The following is a 21495-nucleotide window of genomic DNA, read 5'->3' as shown; positions in this document are numbered from 1 at the left end:
CCACCCATAATTCCAATACCGAGAATCGATCACTCCCAACATTTTAGAAATTATTTTTTCAGTCCCTCTGTACATTCTGAAAACATATTAACATTGGTCCCTAAACATAGCAAAATCGCATTTGGTAAGTACCAATGGAAGGTGATTGTCATTATTTTTATTAAACATATTGATTTTATCTGTAGGATATAGAGGAAACATAGTATCCTTTTACTAATACCTAACTTGATTAATATTTGCCTCCTTCTCCAAGCCCCTGGCAATCACTGAACTGTTATCTGCTTCTAGGAAATAGACTATTTTGCATAGGTGATATAATGTAGTATTTTTCCTTCTGTGTTTGGCATATTTCACTTAGCTAATGTCTCCAGGTTCATCCATGTATCACAAGTGGAAGAATTTCCTTCCTTTATTAAAGGTGAATAATATTCTATTGTGTGTACAGTCAACATTTCCTTGATCCATTTGTCAATGGACGTTTAAATTGCTCCTATGTCTTGATTGTTATGAATCATGCTGCACTGAACATGGGCGTTCAGATATTTAATTTGAGACCCTGATTTCAATTCCCTTGAATATGTACTTAGAAGTGAGATTATTATATTATGTGATAGGTCTATGCTTAATTTTTGAGAAACCTCCCAATCATTTTCTTCAGTAGCTGTACCAATATACATTTCCACCAATGATGTATGAGGGTTTCCTTGTCTCCATTTTCTTCCCAACACTAGTCACCTTCCGGGTTTTTTAAAAGACATTTTTATAATAACCATTTTAACAGGGGTAATGTAATATATGTCATTGTGGTTTTAATTTCACTTCCATGATGATTAGTGATGATGTACAACTTTTCATGTACCTGTTGGCCATCTATATGTCATCTCTAAAAAAAATTATTATTCATGCATCTTGTCCATTTAAAACATTGGATTATTTGCTCTTTTTGTCATTGAGGTATATATGAGTACTTTTGTATATTTCAGATATTAGCTCTCTATCAGATATATGGTTGGTAATAATTTACTCTTATTTCATAGCTTGCCTTTTTATTTTGTTGATTGTTTCCTTTGCAGAAGGAACTAAAAGCAGAAGATTTTTATTTTGTTTTTTTAATCTCAATTTTCTATTCTTTGCTTTTGTTGTGGGTGCTTTAAGTGTCAAAACCAAAATTACTGCCAAATCTAGTGCCCAGAAGTATTCCCTATATTGCCTTCATGGAGTTATGCTTTCAGGTATTATGTTAAGTCTTTCACCCAATTTGGGTTGATTCTTGTAATTGATGTGAGATAAGGGTCCAATTTCATTGTTTTGCATGTGGATATCCAGTTTTCCCGACACCATTTATTGGAGAGACTGCCATTTCCTCATTGTGTATTCTTGGCACCCTCACCACTGAAACCCAGCCTTGTGTAAGTTTATTTCTGAGTTCTTTATTATATTCCTTTTGTCTATGTCCATTTTTAACCATTATTATATAATATGACAAACATATTTTCTTGCGAATATTTTTCTGCAATTTAAACTACTTATCTAGAATAGATTCCTATAATTAGATTTCTAAATCGGATAATATTTTAGAATATTATATGATATTGGGCCTAGGGACTCAAAAACTCCTAATATTCTAGTTCTGGTCATTTCTTTCCTTAGAGTCCTACAAAAGAAACAAGACATATGAAAAATAACAGACTGCTTTTTATTAATGGCACTGGTCCCTATTGTCACTGAAGTTCAGAACTCTGATAAGCCTCAGTCGGGGTGGTCTACTATAAAGTCTTTCAAAATCTTCAACCTCCCTTACAGCTTAAGTGGAACATGGTCCAATGTATCAGTCCAGTTCCATGAAGAAGTGAGGAACTAGAACACGCATGACCTTTTAAAGCCCAGTAACCCTAGCCAGTAGTAAATTGGGACCAAGCTACATCCTAAAATGTCACAAATCAGATTTTTCCTCATAGGGAAGAAAGGATCAGTAAAAATGAAATCTTTCCCTCTCCATACTATTTAGAAAAATTGAGAACAAAATATACAAATATTTAAAGTTTAAGATATATTTGACGAGGTTATTTTCCAGACAGGTTGGACTAATTTTCCTACCCACTTGCATTGTACAAAACTGTCTTTTTTTCTGATCCTTCATTTTAAAGTTAATTCTGACATTTATTAATTGTATGATTGGGGGAAGGTAACAGAACTTTTCTGTGCCTCAATATTTTTTGTCTGCAGAGTGAGATTAATAATGTCTAACTTATAATGTTATTGGAACAATGTAATTATATAAAAGAGTCATGCCTGGCATGTGTTAAATTTTCAATAAAATACAAGGTTACTATTTTGTGATGTGATTGTTTTGTTAAAATCCTAGTTAATTTCCAGGGGGAAAATGTGTCTCTCGTTGTAGTTGTCCTTAATTAGTTATAATAATATCAAATATTCTTCTTATATTTAGTAGCTATTCACAGTTCCTCTTTGTAAGTAGTTCATTTTTTAGCCCATTATTTTTTGGGCTCAACAATTTTTTGATGTCTTATATGTAATATTAATGTAATAAAGACATTAACTTTGGTCTGACACCTCAAATATTTTCCTCAGTTTGTAGTTTATCTTAATTTTATTCATGATATTATTATTTCACAAAAGCTTTTCATTTTATGATGTAAATTCTACGTTTTCTTTCATAGTCTCTTTTGTTACTGACAGCTTTTCCGTCAGTCTGAGCCTGTCCAGATAGCACAAGTATTTTGACTTGTTTTCCTGGGTTTTTACTGTTTTACTTTTACCATTTTACTCTTTAATCAAAATGGAACAACACTTGGTATATTAAGTGATAGGCCACTATTTCTAAGCCAAGAAAAAAAAGCTGTTTTTAAGAGATCAAATTAAGTTTGATGCCTGTTTCACATTTTCAAGCATATGTTATAATTAAATATGTAGTATTTTGAACAGTTAGTGGTGAAGGTTTGCACAAGGTAATAGTGCTAACAGTACACACAGTCATTCTGTAACAATATGTGTACAGCTATTTAGAAAAATCCACACAAATTCCAATATCCTCATCACAGAACTAGCCCGGCAGGCTAAACAATGTCATAATCTATAAATGGCACTGGAAAGAGGAGATTTTGAAAAAAAATGAAGTTGATTGAAATTACAACCACTAATAAGAAGAAAGATATACTATTTAGTATTAATTAGAATGACTTGGATAGCAAAAAGCTAGAAATACCCAATTTGATTATAAGCTGAGCTTTAAATGAGACTTCTACAAGATGTTACAAACCCAAAGGTTGGTCTTTTTATTTGTGCAAACAGGTAAACAGGCATAACCTCAATGGGGGAGGAAAACCAAACCTCTGTGGCTGAGTTTATTTTCCTGGGCCTTTCACAGGACTTGCAGACCCAGATCCTGCTGTTTGCTCTTTTTCTCATCGTTTATCTTTTGACTGTGCTTGGGAACCTGCTCATCATCATTCTCATCTTCATGGACTCTCGACTTCACACTCCCATGTACTTTTTTCTTAGACACCTCTCTTTCGCAGATCTCTGTCTTTCTAGCAGCATCGTCCCTCAAGTGTTGGCCCATTTCCTGGTAAAGAGGAAAACAATTTCTTTTCTTGGGTGTATGGCACAGATAGTTGTCTCCCTTATGATTGGGAGTACAGAGTGCGCACTGCTGGCAGTGATGTCTTATGACCGGTACGTGGCTGTCTGCAAGCCCCTGCACTACTCTAGCATCATGACCCAACAGGTGTGTCTCCAGTTGGCCATAGGATCCTGGGCCAGTGGAGCACTCATGTCTCTGGTGGATAACACCTTTACTTTCCAGCTACCCTATCAAGGACAGAACATTATTAATCACTACTTTTGTGAACTTCCTGCCCTTCTGAAGGTGGCTTCAGCAGATACTTACAGCACAGAAATGACCATCTTTGCAATGGGTGTAGTCATGCTCTTAGTTCCTGTGTGCCTGATTCTGGTCTCCTACTGGAATATTATCTCCACTGTGATCCAGATGCAGTCTGGGGAGGGAAGGCTCAAGGCATTCTCTACCTGTGGCTCCCATCTCATTGTTGTTGTCCTCTTCTATGGATCAGCGATATTCAACTACATGAAGCCAAACTCCAAAATAATCAATGAAAGTGATAAAGTGATCTCTACATTCTATGCAGTGGTGACTCCGATATTGAACCCCATAATTTATAGCCTGAGAAATAAGGATGTTAAAGATGGTCTCAGAAAACTAGCCGGAAGAAAGCCCTTTTCTGAGAGATGGTGATCTCAGGGTCTGACTTTTATTTTACTTTATTTTAATTTTTTGAGAGAGTATTGCATGTGTGCTTGCTCTAGCAGGTTAGGGGAAGGGCAGAAGGAGAATTAGAGAGATAGAATCATAAGTAGGCTACACACCCAGGCCAGAGCTGACTCAGGGCTTGATCTCACAACCCTGACATCATGACCTGAGTCAAAATCAAGAGTCGGATGCTCTATTGCCTGAGCCACCCAAGCACCTCTGTGGGTCTGATTTTTAGAACTATTGTAATATTCTTAAAAGATGCACAGGACTGGGGAACTGGGGTGGCTCAATAACTGAGCCACACAGGTATCCCTGGAAGAGTCTTTAGTACTTGGATCACTCATGGCTCAAAGCATTTCAGCTTGTATAATAGCACAAAAGCCAAATACTTACTAGTGCATGATGTTTTCTCCTGAAAGCTTCAAAAAAATGAATTTATTTTATCTTGATATCCCCAATTTCATGTAAGCATGATGTAGCAGAGTAAAAAGGAAATTTAACAGTCATGTACACAAACATAGTTCTGAGTCTTAAACTACTCTGTATCTTTCTACTGAGTGATTATCCAGCATTTGCCTAAAGAAGAATATATTCCTCCGTAACATCTTGGATCATGAGATGGAAGAAAGATCTACTTTCATTTATACAGCTGACCAATAAACAGCATGTGCCAACCACCACATATTTGAAAATCCTCATACCACTTTTCACTCCCCCAAAACGAAACTTCTAATAGCCTTGTTGCCTGGAAACCTTACCGATAACATGAGCAGCAGTCAACTAACATGTATTTTGTATACATATTACACACTGTATTCTTACAACAAATAAGCAAGAGGAAAAAATTTTATTTAGAAAATCATAGGAAGTTTGCTGGGTGGCTCAGCGGTTTAGCGCCGGCTTCAGCCCAGGGTGTGATCCTGGAATTCAGGATCCAGTCCCACGTCGGGCTCCCTGCATGGAGCCTGCTTCTCCCATCTGCCTCTCTCTCTCTCTCTCTCTCTCTCTCTCTCTCATGAATAAGTAAATAAAATTTAAAAAAAAAGATCATAGGAGAAAGTACATTCACAGTACTGTACTGTACCAAAAAAAAAAAAAAATCCATGTATAAGTGTACCTATGCAGTCCAAATCTGCATTGCTCAAGGGTCAACTATAGATAGTTTTTTGCTTTTACAAAGATCTTCCATATGGTAAGTCAAAATCAATGTTCTGGTACCTTGAACCAACCTTCTCTAGTTCTAGTCCGAGAGAAATTTCATTTTCCTCTACTATAGCCCTCTGAAGTCAGTTTCTGTATTGGCCCAAATTCAATTCTCACAGCCAATCACTCACTTGTTTCTTTAAAGTCCCTATATCTAACATGCACTGGCACCCTGTATTCATTCTGGTCATCCTCCTTTGAATGATCTCATTTTATTCATAAATACCTCTTCCAAAAGCAAAAGAGAATTTAGGATTTTAGAAATTGGAATTTGCGAACGTGAAGCTGACCCCTACTTGGGCTTAGATGTCTGTAACCACATCTAACTGTGATTCAACTTCTCAAAGATAGTCGCTTCTGGGCTCCCCTTCAGTTTTCATGAACCCTTAGGACACACAATCTGCCTGACAGCCACCTATTTTACCCAAGCTTTCAATCAGTCACATTTTTAAAGGGGATTCAATGACAACTGTAAAACTTTTCTGTTCTTGTGGGCCTTTCAACCTTGTCCCCACTCCAAGCTCTATTCTTTCTCCTTTTTTTTTGACTATATACCTGGTTAACCTGATGGACAGTGGTCTCATCATCCTGGTCACTACAACTGACTATACTCTACAAAATCCTATGTACTTCTTCCTCAGTAACTTGTCCTTCCTGGAGATAGGCATCAACTTGGTCAAAGTGTCTTAACTGCTGGGAACTCAAATCATCCAAGGCCCAACAACCATCTCCTTCCTTGGCTGTGCCACTCAGATGTATTTCTTCTTCTTCTTTGGGGCTGCTGAGTGCTGCCTTGTGGCCACAATGGCATATGACCGCTATGTGGCCATCTGTGACCCTTTGCGCTACCCAATCATTATGAGCAGCAGGACCTGTGCCCAACTAGCAGCTGCCTCTTGGTTCTCAGGGTTTCCAGTTGCCACTGTGAAAACCACATGGATTTTCAACTTCCCTTTTTGTGGCTCCAACAGAGTGAACTAATTTTTCTGTGACAACTCCCCTGTCATTGCACTGGTCTGTGCTGATACCAATCTGTTTGAACTGGAGGCTCTGACAGCCACTGTTCTATTTATCCTCTTTCCTTTCTTGCTGATCCTGGGGTCCTATGTCTGCATCCTCTCCACTCTCTTCAGGATCCCCTCAGTTGAGGGGAAACATAAGGTCTTTTCCACCTGTTCCTTCCACCTCCTGGTTGTCTCCCTCTTCTATAGCACCACCATCCTCACATACTTCCAATGCCGATCCAGCACCTCTCCTGAGAGCAAGAAACTGCTGTCCCTCTCCTACACAGTGGTGACTCCCATGTTGAACCCCATCATCTACAGTTTAAGGAAATGGTGAAGTGAAGGCTGCACCGAGGTGAGTCCTCCACAGGACCCTGGGCCCTCAGAAACTCTACCTGAGTGAGATGCAAACCTAAGGGATGGAATGCAAGGACAAAGGAAAGAAAAAATAATTCCTCCCATGGGTTTTGGTCCCTACTTAATCTAAGAGCCGTGATATACCCACTAGGATTTTGGACTTATTAGGATCTGTTTCTGAATTAAAAAGCATGAGTGATAAAGGAGAACTTCTGTAGCTGCAGGATTCTGTTCGACCAATGTATCTGCGGATGCTGCTAGATTACACAGTTTGGGATCCAATGGTAAGGTTGACAATTGTACTAACAACACTATGATTTGCCATTCTTTACTTACTTTAACTTTTCCTGAACTTCTTCATCAGTACCTTTTTATTTCTATTTGTCCAAAAACTCTGCCTGCAACTTTCCAGGATCCTTTTGCTTACAAAATAAAGTTATGATAATAAATATAGAGTTTTGTTTCATTCTGCACTCATTTCTTGAAACTCAAAATTCCAACACATTTTTTTTTCAGCATTCATCATGTTTCAGACCCTGAAACACAGTGCTGAGTATAATAGGCAATTTCACCTGGTGGAATGTATATACTAGTAAAAACGAGAAATAATATAGCAATACTTAAAAACTTTCACTGCCTTATAAAGTAACCATGTACTACTAAGCTAACAAATGAGGACTTCTTCCTCTATTGCTATGATGTTCTGTGCATCATCTGGAAAACGACTACTCAACTCGGACACTACCTCAATCTCAAATTATTTACGTTGGACCTGAGAGACGTTTGACAGAAAGGATGTAAGGAATTTTATATTAAGTGAATAAAAATTATTTGGTAGTTTGTATAGGTAAGGAGCTAAAAGGGTCTCATAGTCAGTGGCAGATTTCGAGCCTGCATGGGAAATTCCTTGTGGCCACTTTCCTCAGGGCTCCCTTCATATCCTTCTTCCTCAAGCTATAGATGAGGAGACTGAGCATGGGTGTCACCATTGCATAGAACACAGACACCAGTTTTCCCTGTTCTTTGGAAGACTTTGGTGTCATGTAGGTGACAATTCCTGACCCATAAAAGAGGATGACCACCATGAGGTGGGAACCACAGGTAGAGAATGCCTTGAGCCTCCTCACAGATGACTTCATCCTGACCACAGTCACTATGATGTGGCCATAGGATACTAGAATTAGGAAAACAGGATGAGGAGAATCATGACACCCATGAGGAAAATGGCATCTCTGAAGTATGGGTGTCTGTGGATGCCAGGATCAACAGTGCAGGGGCCTCACAAAACAAATGAGCAATACTATTGCTGCCTCGGTAAGTTAGCCTTAGTATAAAAGTGGTATCTACCACAGACACCAGAATGCCGCTGGTCCATGATCCCACAGCCAGCTGAACACACACCCTCCAAGTCATGATGCTAGGGTAATGCAAAGGGTTGCAGATGGCCACGTATTGATCATAGGACATCACCGCTAGAAAGGCACACGGTGTACCCCCAAAAATGAGGAAGAGTAAAAGCTGAGCTGCACAACGTGTGAATGAAATGATCTTTTTCCTGGATAGCATATGAACCAGCGCCTGAGGAACGATGTTGGTAGAAAAACAGAGGTCAGCCAAAGATAAGTTGCAGAGGAAAAAATACATGGGTGTGTGAAGCCGAGAGTCAGCCTGAACAAAGCGCATTAGAAGCAGATTTGCAAGCACAGTAACCAGGTAGACAACCAGGAATAAAATAAATAGGAGCTTCTGAGTGTGGGGGTCATCAGAGAGTCCCAGGAGGAGGAACTCTGTCACCTGCATCTGATTTGCTGCTCTCATACTTTGTTGTTTCAGGAAGAAGTCAACATGTTAAACATAGATCCATAGAACCTCAGATTTGGAGGACTTTCGAATTGCTCTCAATCACTATCAACCATTCCAAAACTTCCCTTTGATATAAAAATCATCATGCTGCTTTAGTTGGAGCATTCTCAGGGTTGTAAAACTTCGTACTTTTAAGCTGGCGCCTTCATTCTTAGTAAGTGTAGAGTAGATCAAAAGAATATACTTCTTATTCTGAATATGAAACATCTAATAATTAAAGAGATTTGATTAATCTGTAAAGTCATGGCATTGAATTTCACTATATTATCAACTAGAAATTTGAGTCCTATGCTGCTATTGCCACACATCCCCATTTTATGCTGGCATAGATTTTTTTTTATTCTTTGGGCATATGACTGTTGTCTCTTCCCTGAAAAGATAGTCAATAAGATATAAGAAATGAAAAAAGGGCCAAAGTATCTTAAAGAACTGACTTTTTTTGGACAAAATAACTTGTTTTGAAAGAGCTGGAAAACCAAGAAGTAATGGGGTAGTATGCCATCATCTCTTTGGCAATCGCACCCACGTCTTTGGATGGAACACCCAAATATCAATCTTAACCATCAAAAACTTCCAAAATGGCAGACACACCATCACAGCATTTCCATTTTAAGCCACCAGGTTGACTAATTTTCTGTGTGCAGACTACACAGCACTAATGCACCACCTCTAGCCCATCAGCTCTCATTGCCTTGCATTATGTGTCTCTTCTTCCCAGAAAATAAAAACTCCTTTTAAAACTAAATCTTTCTCATTTTTGTGACCTTTTATAGACATGATGTTGTGATTTATTGGATCAATTATCATTAATCAACTAAATTTAAAAATTGACCTTATGGTTTAGTAGAGTTGCTTAAAAAGCCTGCCAGGTCTCTGTGTCTAAGGTGGAAACATGGTTGTTCCTGACTTTGTTCCCTCTCACAGGAAAAAGAAACAACAACTATTCCAGAATAAAACACCACTGAGAAGCAACCTGCACCACAGAGACCAAGAGAGATGGCATTAAAAAGGTAAAAGAAGCAACTACATATCTGATATGTACTCTGGCCAGGGAACAAGGTTGGATGCAGAACTAGATGCTTGATTCAGATCCTCAAAGGAGTTTTGCTGACCTCAGAGACTGGTTTGCCCAGGCCCAGGCAGGGAGCTGAATCACAACCCTGCTGTGAAGAGTGTCTTCTGCCCCCCTCTGACCAGAGGGCTGAGGACAACTTCTGGAAGAGTACAGCCCAGCAGAGCTCTAGCTGAGAGGTCAGTGGGCAGAGCTGATTACACCCAGAGCAAAGCCAGTACTAGAGGAACATTCCTGTCCTACACACAGGCAAAGGCATTAATTCATAGCCTCGACTGAAGGTAAATCCCAGTGCCTCCTAACTGGAGAACCTGTCTGGGAAACTGAGAGTAGCCTGAAGTGACTCAACTCCCTCCCACCTAGGCAAGGAAGCTAGGGCATTGCCCCACCCACTGTCAAGAGGGTCTCCTGGCCCCATCTGATTGGAAGGGCTGGTGACAGCTCCTAGGGCAGTGCATCCCAGGGACATTCAAGCTAAGAGGCAGGTGCACAGAACTGAGAATTTTCAGAACCAAGCCAGTGGCTCTGTTCCATCAGGAAACTTAAGGTGGGGCAAGACAAAACAACAGAGAGATTAGCCAGCTTTAGAGCTGCTTTCCCACTGTGCTCAGGCAAGAAATCTTGTGTAGCTCTACTCATCATTGAATACACCCTGTAGCTTGTGCAACCAAAGAACCTAACCAGAGCACACTGAAAGCTGCCTAGCCCATCCAACAGCCCTATGTACAGTGGCACTAGAGCAGAGAGCACAACTGTAGCTTCCCTCATCTGTAGAGCAAAACTGATGACATCACTTGGCCAGGGAATTCAGTAAACCCTCTGAAGGACGGACTGGGGTCCTTAAGAGCTGTACAGGCTTTGGGTTCTGTCTTGCTGCCCTGCCAGAGCAGGAAGGCTATTTCATATATTATTAATAAATAAAGTGCCTAGTCTTGATCCTCTAATAAACCTGACCAGAATCCAGGGAGCCACAGAGCCCATCCTACAATCTCACTTCAGTAGGGAACTAAGACAGAAGTCCTAACCCAACTGTTCTTGGTCTGTGGCATACCTCCCATCACATTAATAGAATGAAAGAAAAGAATCATATGTCTCCCGGATCGCGCCCTGGGCCAAAGGCAGGCGCCAAACCGCTGCGCCACCCAGGGATCCCGAATCATATGATCATCTCAATAGGCACAGAAAAGAAAAAAGATTTGACCAAATTCAACACCCATTTGTGATGAAAACTCAGCATGATATGCACGGAAGGAACATATCTCAGTATAATAAAGGCCATGTTTGACAGCCCACAATTATTGTCATAGTTGATGGTGAACAGTTGAAAAGCTTTTCCTCTAGGAACAAGACAAAGTTGCCCCCTTCCACCACTCTAGTCAACATAATACTAGAGATCCTGGCCAGAGCAGTCAGGGAAGAAAAATAAAAGGTATCACAATTGAAACTGTCTGTATTTGCAAATGATAAAATTTGACATACATAAAATCCTAAAGACTCAATCAAAAGAAGAAAACCTGTTAGATCTAATTAATGAATTCAGTAAAGTTGAGGATCCAAAATCAACAAAATCAGTAGCATTTCTATACACCATCAACACAGTTTCTAAAAAACAAATCAGTCCCTTTTGTAGTAGCATCAAAAACAATAAAATACTTTGGAATAGATTTAAGGAGATATAAGTTCTCTATGATGAAAACTACAAGACATTGAGGAAAGAGATCCAAGACACAAAGAAATGGAAAGCTATCTCATGTTCATGTTTAGAAGAATTAACAGTGTTCAAATGTCAATACCACCAAAAGCTAGCTATAGATTCAATGCTGTCCTTATCAAGAGTCCAATGGCAATTTACAGAAGTAAATGAAACACTCTTCAAGTTTATAATGGAACCATGAAAAACTGCAAATTTCCAAAGAAATCTGAGAAAGAAGAACAAAGCAGGAGGCATCACACTTCCTGATTTCTAGCTATATTATAAACCTATAGTCATCAAAACATTATGGCATTGGCATAAATACAAACAAATAGACCAATGGAACATAATGGAGAATACGTAAATAAACTCAAACATATGGAGACAAATAGCACTGGACAGGAGAACAAAGAAAGCTCAATGAAGGAAAGATAGTCTGTCCGATAAATGGTGTTGGCATAATTGGATAGTGACATGCAATAGATTGAAACCAGACTCACCTCATACCACTCTCAAAAATTAATTTCCAATGGATTAGACTTAAATGTAGGTCCTGAAAGAACACAAATAAAAAACAAAAATAATAGAAAAAGTGATCAGACTTGTTACCAGAGGCAGAGGGTATGGGGAGGACATTTTGGAGGAGGGGGACCAAAAGCTACAACTTCTAGTTATAAGATAGATATACACCAGGGAAAGAATGTAGACCATGATGACTACAGCTAAGACTACTTTATAGTATATTAGAAAGTTGTTAAGAGAGTACTTCTAAGTTCTCATCAGAAGAATATTTTTCCTTTTCCTTTTTCTTTTCTTTTCTTTTTTTCTTGTTTCTCTATAAGAGAAGATGGATATGAGTTGAACCTACTATGGTAATGGTAATCATACCACAATATATGTAAATTAGGCCATCATGCTATATTTCTTGAACTTACACAGTGATGTATGTCAATTATATCTCAATAAAACTGAGGTTGGAGGATGGATGACTGTCATTACGTGTATAGAGATTTGCAAGACTTGGGGAGTAATAATAAAATTTCATGGAAGGTTCAAAAGGACGGGAGAACAATTTAAAGTCCAAAGATTAAGGCCCTATACAAAGTTTAAGCTTTTGGCCCTTTATCTGCTTGGTAAAGGTGTCTCAAAATAATGGTTCCAATGCATCACATAAAATGTATAGGGTTGCCAGGAAGACCAGACATATTCACATAGAGTTTATTATAATAGTTTTAGGAAGCAAATATATAATATAAGGATACATGTGCTTCTTTATTAATGCATTAAATCTCAAAGTGTTGTGGCAGGTCTAATAACACCTTAATTCGAAAATTAATGAGCTTAAAGGATATCTGTAGGTATCTTCAACAACTACAATGTGATATAAAAATACCTGTGATTTCTGTTAGTGATCAAGTCTTGGATACTGGTAATGATAGTTTCGCTTAAATACCAACATTCAAACAAGCAGGACATTTTGAATTCCAGTTAGATTAAAGAAGAAATAAAGAAATAGCATTCACACCTTAATTGAAGAGCACTCTAAAGTTCAACTTAAGAACTCCTAGGCTAGGGGTACCTCGGTGGCTCAGTCAGTGAAGCATCTGTCTTCAGCTCAGGTCATGATCCAGGGTCATGGGATCCAGCCCCACGTTGGGCTTCCTGCTCTGCATGGAGCCTGCTTCTCCTCCCTGCCCCTGCTCTCGCTCTAGCTCTCGCTCTCACTCTCTGTCTCCTCAAATAAGTAAATAAAATCTTTTTAAAAAAAAGTTTTCTAGGCTAAAGAAATGCCCAGTTTTCTCAAAATGACATTATCACATTCTATGTTATCTGATAATAGGGTCTTAGGCATCTGTATAGATCTATGAGTCAAAGCGATGAAAGGTTCCAATTCATCATTGAAAGAAAGCATGAATAAATAAAACATTAATATAAGCAACCACATCTAGTTGACAATCATTGATGGTTCCCTTATCTAACCCCAGGCCACAATTCCAGCCATTTTCCCTGCCGCCTAGCTAGGACACATTGTATTTTTTTCCTCACTGATTTTTGCTGGGCATAATCCCTTTATTCAGAGGTATGCCCACTACTAGGTTTACTATCAATTTCTTGAACATTCATGAATATTTTGAGTATTCAGTCAGTTTCTTGTAGATCAAAAGACATTGGCCAAGCACATTGTTGGTACTGGGGATACAGAAAAAAGAACCAGGCCCTGAAGTCAAAGAACCTCAGATACAAATACCCAAACTATAGTCATATTTCATCCTCAGTATCAGTGTGGTTCCAGAAATATCATAGATCCACGGCAAATAATAGCTTAATGAATAAATATGCTGGGTCAAGTAAGTCTGTATGACCTAACAGTTACTTAAATCAAACTTAAAAAGAACAGCTTCTAAAGTTAAATGTAGTATATTGCTGAAGTAGTTGACATAAAAATACATTTTGAGACCACACCCTGTTTTAAGAACAGTACTTTGGGAATTTCCTTTCATCTGGTGGAAGGTATTACTTGGTTAGTTCTTAGAGTCTCCCCAAATGCTTTAGACTTTGTTACTCTCTCCACAACAGTTCACACCCATCACAGAGTAGAAAGTATTGCATGTCTTTAGTCTAGGAAAATTAAAGGACAAGCAGATATTCTCAGTTTTGATGAATAGAGATACCATAAAATTGAACACTTGTCCCAAAGTTTTAAGTGATGCTTATAATCGGTGGCTAACCTAACAGACGGGCAGCTGCAGGATTTTGCTGATTTCTATACCTTTATTTGGCTAACACTTTCCTTTCTGACCCACACATGTTTCCCATTCCCCACTCCCACTCACTTCCAATACATGTAGACATACACAAGTCAACACAGCTAGTCTAGAGACTTGATACATTAGTGTACCTTCAGCTTCGTGTACTTTTATCGTGGCTGATAATATTACATTGGATTTATTTTCTTTCTCTGTGAGTGTAACAAGTGCAAGGACCATATCTGACTCAACTTTTTTAAAAAGATTTTTATTTGTTTATTCATGAGACATACACAGAGAGAGAGAGAGTTTAACTTGGCACAGTCAATTCAAAAAGTCCATTTGGGGGATCCCTGGGTGGCGCAGCGGTTTGGCACCTGCCTTTGACCCAGGGCGCAATCCTGGAGACTCGGGATCGAATCCCACGTCGGGCTCCCGGTGCATGGAGCCTGCTTCTCCCTCTGCCTGTGTCTCTGCCTCTCTCTCTGTGTGTGTGTGTGACTATCATAAATAAATAAAAAATTTAAAAAAAAAGTCCATTTGGAAGCATCTATGAAAATTTACCATAAATATATGCCTTCCCTCCTACAACCTGTAGTTTTACTCCTCTGTGGCATCCATACTTTGTGGATAGGAGTGTTTAAATCCACCATAATTATGTACAATGATTTTTTATAACAACCTTACTTTTAATAGCTCGATGTGGAAACAATATACATTTCATGGATAGTAGAAAGGATAAATTGTGATACAGTCATGCAGTGCAATACTTTGATATTTTTGAAAGAATAAACTACTACTACATGCAACCAGGTAGACAGAAAGATGTTTAGTAGAAGAATCCAGACATTAAGAAATATATTCTTTTATCTTAAAAGATTTTATTTATTTATTTGAAAGAGAGAGAGCATAAACTAGGGAAGGGGCAGAGGGAGAAGGTCATATCCAAAATATATTAAAAAACCCCTGCAACTCAAAACCAAAAAAGATAAACAACACAATTTAAAAATCGGCAAAGGACCTGTCTCCAGGATAGATACACAAATGGCTGACAAGAACAGGAAAGGATGCTGCACAACATTAAGCATTTGGTAATTGCAAATTAAAACCACAGTTAGAAATAGAACATCCTCCTTTTCTATTTGAAATATTGCCAAGCCTCAAAAAGAAAAGAGCGGTGGCATTGGTGGAAAAAAAGAAAAAGGACTAATAAGTGGAAGTGGAACAGAATTCAGAGCTCAGAGACAGACTAATGTGAAATTTAATGTCTGACAAAGTTAATTCCAAAAATCCTTGGGGAGAAGGCAAATAGTGTAGTACAAAGTATAGCTAAATACTAGTTTACGACCTAGAGAAAAATAAAACTGCATTTCTACCTACACGACACAGAAGGTAGACTCTAAATGGATTAAGTAACTAAAAGTTAAAATAGAACAGTGACATTATATAAGAAAATGTAAGGGAACACCTATCTTTCTGACCTAGAGGATGGAACCTCCAAAGCACAGACCGTAATGAAACAGTGGATGAATTTGATTTCCTCAACATCTGAGATTTGTCTTCAATGAAGAACTTTATGAAGAAAGCTAAAAAGTGGAGAAAATGGATGAGATACTTGTGTTATGTAAAATAAATAGAAAATAATTTCATATCAGGAATTCTTAACAAATTCTAAAATTCAGGAAGAAAAATGAAGAAACGTCTAATAGGAAACACACACACATACACACCCACACGCACACACACACCAGAGGATATACAAGGGAATTCACAAAAATTACCTTCAAAGGCTTACAAGAATAGAAAACAATACTGAAATTCACTTGAATTGAAAGGTCTACAAATTGAAACAACAAAGAAGCCCCTTTCACTCCTATGAGGCATGCAGAAATTTGTCAGATACTGTAAAGTGTGGGCAAAAAGTAGAAGAGAGAAGAATACTCATCTACATTTGGGAAAATTGAGCCATTCTGGGAAGGAATATGGTACTATTGGGTCACCTTATGCCTGTGCATATTCTACGATACAAGAATTATTGCTAAATAGAGAGACAGAGATTGTCTCACACAGGAAATGGTACCGTCATATGGTATATTCCTGTCATCTTTGTGGTTCTGTTATTTGTGTTGGAACCATGTTGTGTGATTTGGATATCCTTCACTGGGAGAAGAGAGAAATGAAAATGCAAGAGATGTGCAGCAAGGATATTGCACAGCAGTAAGGAGAAGGATTAGATGAACACCTGGCATTGTAAATGATCTTAAAGACTCAATTAAGTGAAAAAGGTGAAAAAAAGGTTTAAAAAAGGTGAAAAAGACTCAGTCAAGTGAAACAAAGAGGCATATAACACAATATCATTTAAGTAAAGTAAAAATATGTCCACAAACAATACATTTTTTTGAGGAAAATAAAAGCAGCACATGCATTAAGTGGTTACAAAGTCAGTGGGAATGAAGTATGGGTGTGTGTTATGCAGACAAATTCATCATGAACAAGAAAGGGGCTTTAAAATCACTAATCATGCAAAATATCATATACTAAGGAATATAATTAACTCCATCCTCACACCTGAGAACATGCACACAAAAACCAGGAGAAATAAGATTGCATGGTACTTGTACAGAAATACGAAGTCAGGAAAGGAACCATCTACAGAGTGCTAAAATAGATCAAATTTAGCAATAGTTTAATTTCTCTAATAAAAGACACTTAACATTGATGAGAATTTTCCAGGAAATGGTGCTAAGTGACCATTGTGAGGAAAAATGTCGGATCTCTAAAGCACTCCTTACATCAGAATAAATTCTAGACGTATCATGATGTAAATGAAGCTGTACATGTAAGCAAAACTATGAAAATCTTAGAAGACAAACAGGATGATTTTTTTGAAAAAAGATTTAATTTATTTACTCATGAGAGACAGAGAGAGAGAAGAGAGAGAGAGAGAGAGAGGCAAAGACACAGGCAGAGGGAGAAGCAGGCTCCATGCCCGATGTGAGACTTGCTCCCCAGACTGCAGGATCACACCCTGAGCTGAAGGCAGACGTCCAACTGCTGAGGCACCCAGGTGTCCCCCGGGATAATTTTTAAAAAGCATAACTTTTTATCAACAGAGACATTTCAAATTTTAACACAAAATCAAGTCATTAGGGAAAAGACTGATTAAATTATAAATGTATGCTACAAAACTCCATAAATTCATGTCACCTGGGTAGCTCAGTGGCTGAGGGCCTGCCTTTGATTCAGGTCTGATCCCCGGGGTCCTGGGATCAATTCCCACATCAGGCTTCTCACAGGGAGCCTGCTTCCCCTCTTTTATGTCTCTGCCTCTCTTTGTGCCTCTCATGAAAAAATAAATTAAATATTTGTTTAAAAAGCCGTAAATTCAACTGGCAGAGTAGAAAAAGACTTGTTTTTTGGGATACCTGTGTAGCTCAGCAGTTCAGTGTCTGCCTTCGGCTCTCAGTGTGATCCCAGGGTCCCAAGATCAAGTCCCATGTTGGGCTCCCTGCATGGAGCCTGTTTCTCCCTCTGCCTATGTCTCTGCCACTCTCTCTATCCTCTCATGAATAAATAAATAAAATCTTTAAAAAGAAAGACTTGTTTTTAAGACAAAATCAAACAACCCATTTTTCATAATATACAAGGATTTTACACAGCAGTAACAGAAATTTGAATGGCCTAACAAAAGAAAAGTAACAAGGGAAATACACAGTCATATCACAGAACAAAAGGGAAATGAAAATGATCAATAAGCATATAAAACTATGCTCAACATTATATGTCCTCATTCGTTTGGGGAATATAAATAATAGTGAAAGGGAATAGAAGGGAAGGGAGAAGAAATGTGTGGGAAATATCAGAAAGGGAGACAGAACATGAAGACTCCTAACTCTGGGAAACGAACTAGGGATGGTGGAAGGGGAAGAGGTTGGGGGGTGGGGGGGAATGGGTGACGGGCACTGAGGGGGGCACTTGACAGGATGAGCATTGGGTGTTATTCTGTATGTTGGCAAATTGAACACCAATAAAAAATAAATTTATTATTAAAAAAAATGAATAAATAAAACTATGCTCATCCTCAACTGTAATTAAAGTATCATATGATAAGTTAACAGGGAGATACCATTTTTTTTACCTAATGGATTAACAAAATTGAAGAGTTTCACACTACCAAATGGTAGTAAAGTTGTAACTAAATAGAAACTTTTATGCAATATTGATGAGTGTATCATGTTGATATTAAGACCTTGATAAACAAATAAAACTCTATCAAATAAAGGTAATCATATGGCATCAAAACAGATATAAAACAAAATGAAAGCTTTAGCCCTGCAATTAAGCTTATAGGACTCAGCTACCATCCAAACAATCCAATACCTATTTTTTTTATTTCTATTAAATTACCAGATATGTGAAAACACAAGTTTGAAGACCTGAGAACCCCGAGATATATCTGCTGATGCTATCTGGAATGCTATCGGTGTAAGGCTTGAACAAAGGGTGCTAGTATGAGTTAGAGACCTCAGTCTGTGACCTCAAATAGAACACCGAGTGCCCTAGGATGTCTCAGAGGATGGAAAGGTAATCAGGTGAGGGCTTTTCAAGCTCCAGGGAACGCCCTGTTTACATACTCTCAGGACCTCAGCTTTAAATAGATCCTTGAAGGAAAAACGCTCTCTGTTCAGGAGTGGGACCTAGGAGAATTGGAGTTTGTACCTGGAGTTGAGTAAGGCAGAAAGGCTTGGGGTGGAGTCAGACTCCTAGGATGACTGGAGTGCAGCCCGGGGAGGCATTGATTAGGAGCAAACCCACACCAGTGCTGCCCTTCCAGACTGGATCTGGAGGCTGCAGACATCATTCCCTCCCACACTTGATCCTTGATCCTTCACCAGAGACCCTGCAGCCCAGTTTCTACCTCCTCTCTGCCTCCAGGTGAGAGTGGACAAGCTGGTGATGGGCCCCAGGCCTTAGGAATCTTAGTACCCATTGGGGGTTGTGAGGTGGGCAGGCATTGGGAAAGGTAAATTTTGTCATTTGCTTTCTTGCACATCAATGTTGTTCCTTGCTGGACACCCAGAGACAACAATTCTATTCCCACTCATCTCCAGGACCCCAGCCCAAAAATGCTTTCCCAGACTTTCTTCTTCAGGTATGGGGCTCCTTCCAGAGATATCACAGAGGTTGTGCTTCTTGCTGTGGAAAAGCAACTGCCTGATACTCCCTTTGCCTCCTTGGTCAGGCCTTCAGCATCATGTTTGCCTCAGCTTGCATTTGTCCCACCTTCTCCCATTGAACAGGCAAGGGGCTAGAAGGAAACTGGAATCTTGCTTCAAAAAATCCCTTCAAGAGCTCCTTGCTATTGCGTCTTCTCTGGGTCTAGGAGATGTGAAGGAATCAGGACCGCGTGGTACAGCGTTCTAGGAAGGCAGCACTGCTGCCTCCAAGCTCCTGGTGAGTTAGGGCAGACAGTGGTGTGAGTGCAGTTACAGGCAGTGCTGGCCTTCTAGCCCTGAAGAGGATACTGGCACCCACTACAGGTGCCCTCGTGCAAACATCCCATAGTGTGGTATCCTTCACATAAGGTCAGGCATGTGGGTTCCCACAACACCCAGCCTTGGTCAGTATCCAGTTGGCTCAGTACCCACTCTGGGACATCTTTGGTTGTTCTGAAAGATATGGTGGCCATGAGGGTATGCAAATTAGAGTATGAAATACTTCAGTGAGTGTATCTGTGGTGATGGATGTCTGTGTGTTTATATAAGATATTGTGAAGCTGAGAGTAAGTATAGGTACCATGTGGTGTGTATGTGACAAGGAATAATGCCGTGTGCGGAATGTGAGTGTGTGAGACACAGTCCCTCAGAGAAGATGTCTGGAAAGGCCATACTAGTGACAATATTACTAGGGCCTCAGAGGATGGAAGATGCATTCCCTGTTCCTTCAATTTGGGGGCACAGCTATACTTTCAAATCTCTTCCTGTATTTCTTCCTTCTGCTTTTTCTCCACATGTCTAGATTCCTGTCCTCTCAGCTTAGCTTCTGTTCCCTGAATTCTTCTGATTTCTATTCTCTTTATTGTTTTTCCCACTCTGATTTTTTCTTCTTCCTTTTTTCTCTAAATTCAATAACATAACATCATTGTTTAATTAATTAGTAAAGTTGACAAAGTTAAATGGATTCTTTAAGACTGTGAAACAGTTATAGTTCCTGGCCTTCTTTGGAAAGTAAAAGATACTATATTTCATCTTATTTACCTCCTTTTCCATTGATTTTTATTACGCCTGTTTCAAGGTTTCCCAATCCACATATACACATATTTATGTAAATGTACAAGTCCTACCTTTAAGGGAGAGAGAATCATTCTTCAAATGTACTGTGCAGTCTCTACATGATGCTAAATTTTTGTTGTGGTTAAGGATTTATTCATTTGGTAAGGATATTCTTTAATGGAATTATCTTCAGAGGGACAAAAGGATATACAGCGCACACGCACCCATACACACACACACACACACACACACACAACCCCACATGTTGTTCATAACCAAACATGTTATTTTGCAACCCATTTTTTTAACTCAACAATGTGAACAACATCTTTCTATGGAAAATATAGATCTACTTACTTTTAATGACTTAAGGTTAGTGTATCGTGATCACAGCAGCCATTTCTTTCAATGTACTTGTCAGGCATTGGGCAAACTAGTTTCCATTAAGTGCTTAATTTAATCTGTACATCCATACTATGAATTTGTGGTGTTATATCCATTTAACACTAGGAAACAGGAGGCATAAAGGAGCTAAATCAACTGGCCAAGGCCAAAGAGCTAAGAAGTAAAGGGAAAGAATTCAACCTATGTCTGTAAAATTCACACATCTGTACTATTGTCTGTAAAATTCACACATCTGTACTGTTCATTTCTCTATATGGTATAGAGCATATTGTATAGGAAAATAATTTATTTAGTGCACCTACTGTTAGACTGTAAATTGTTTTATCCTGGTAACAATCCTATACATGAATAACCTTTGAAGCAAAGTTTTATGCATACTTATTTTGAAAATGTAAAATAGTAAAAATAGCATTGTTCAGAAACAAAAGGCAGGTCCATTTTGTAAATTTTTACTACTTTTGGATTGCCTTCCAAAGAGATTTTATAAATGATAGAGGCCTACATTTTTCATATCTGCCCTATTCTCAAAAATACAGTGGATGATTTCAATCTATTTCACCTTTGCTAATCTAATGTGAGAGATAC

The 21495-nt window shown here is 38.7% G+C and overlaps 1 protein-coding gene and 2 pseudogenes across 1 annotated transcript; 2 read left to right on the top strand and 1 right to left on the bottom strand.

Moving 5' to 3' along the window:
• The first annotated feature begins 3331 nt into the window (after window positions 1-3331).
• On the top strand, window positions 3332-4276 carry LOC140594504 (olfactory receptor 2D3-like). The gene has a single exon (XM_072727433.1). The coding sequence runs from the start codon at window positions 3332-3334 to the stop codon at window positions 4274-4276; it is 945 nt and encodes a 314-aa protein (XP_072583534.1).
• A 1708-nt stretch (window positions 4277-5984) lies between these two features.
• On the top strand, window positions 5985-6917 carry LOC112912765 (olfactory receptor 10A4-like; annotated as a pseudogene).
• An 813-nt stretch (window positions 6918-7730) lies between these two features.
• Window positions 7731-8676, bottom strand: LOC140594503 (olfactory receptor 2D2-like; annotated as a pseudogene).
• Between the last annotated feature and the right edge of the window lie 12819 nt (window positions 8677-21495).

This window comes from Vulpes vulpes, chromosome 11 (assembly GCF_048418805.1).
Source record: "Vulpes vulpes isolate BD-2025 chromosome 11, VulVul3, whole genome shotgun sequence".
Taxonomy (NCBI): domain Eukaryota; kingdom Metazoa; phylum Chordata; class Mammalia; order Carnivora; family Canidae; genus Vulpes; species Vulpes vulpes.
Note: the sequence above shows the minus strand (reverse complement) of the source record. Positions and strands in the feature narration are given on the sequence as shown.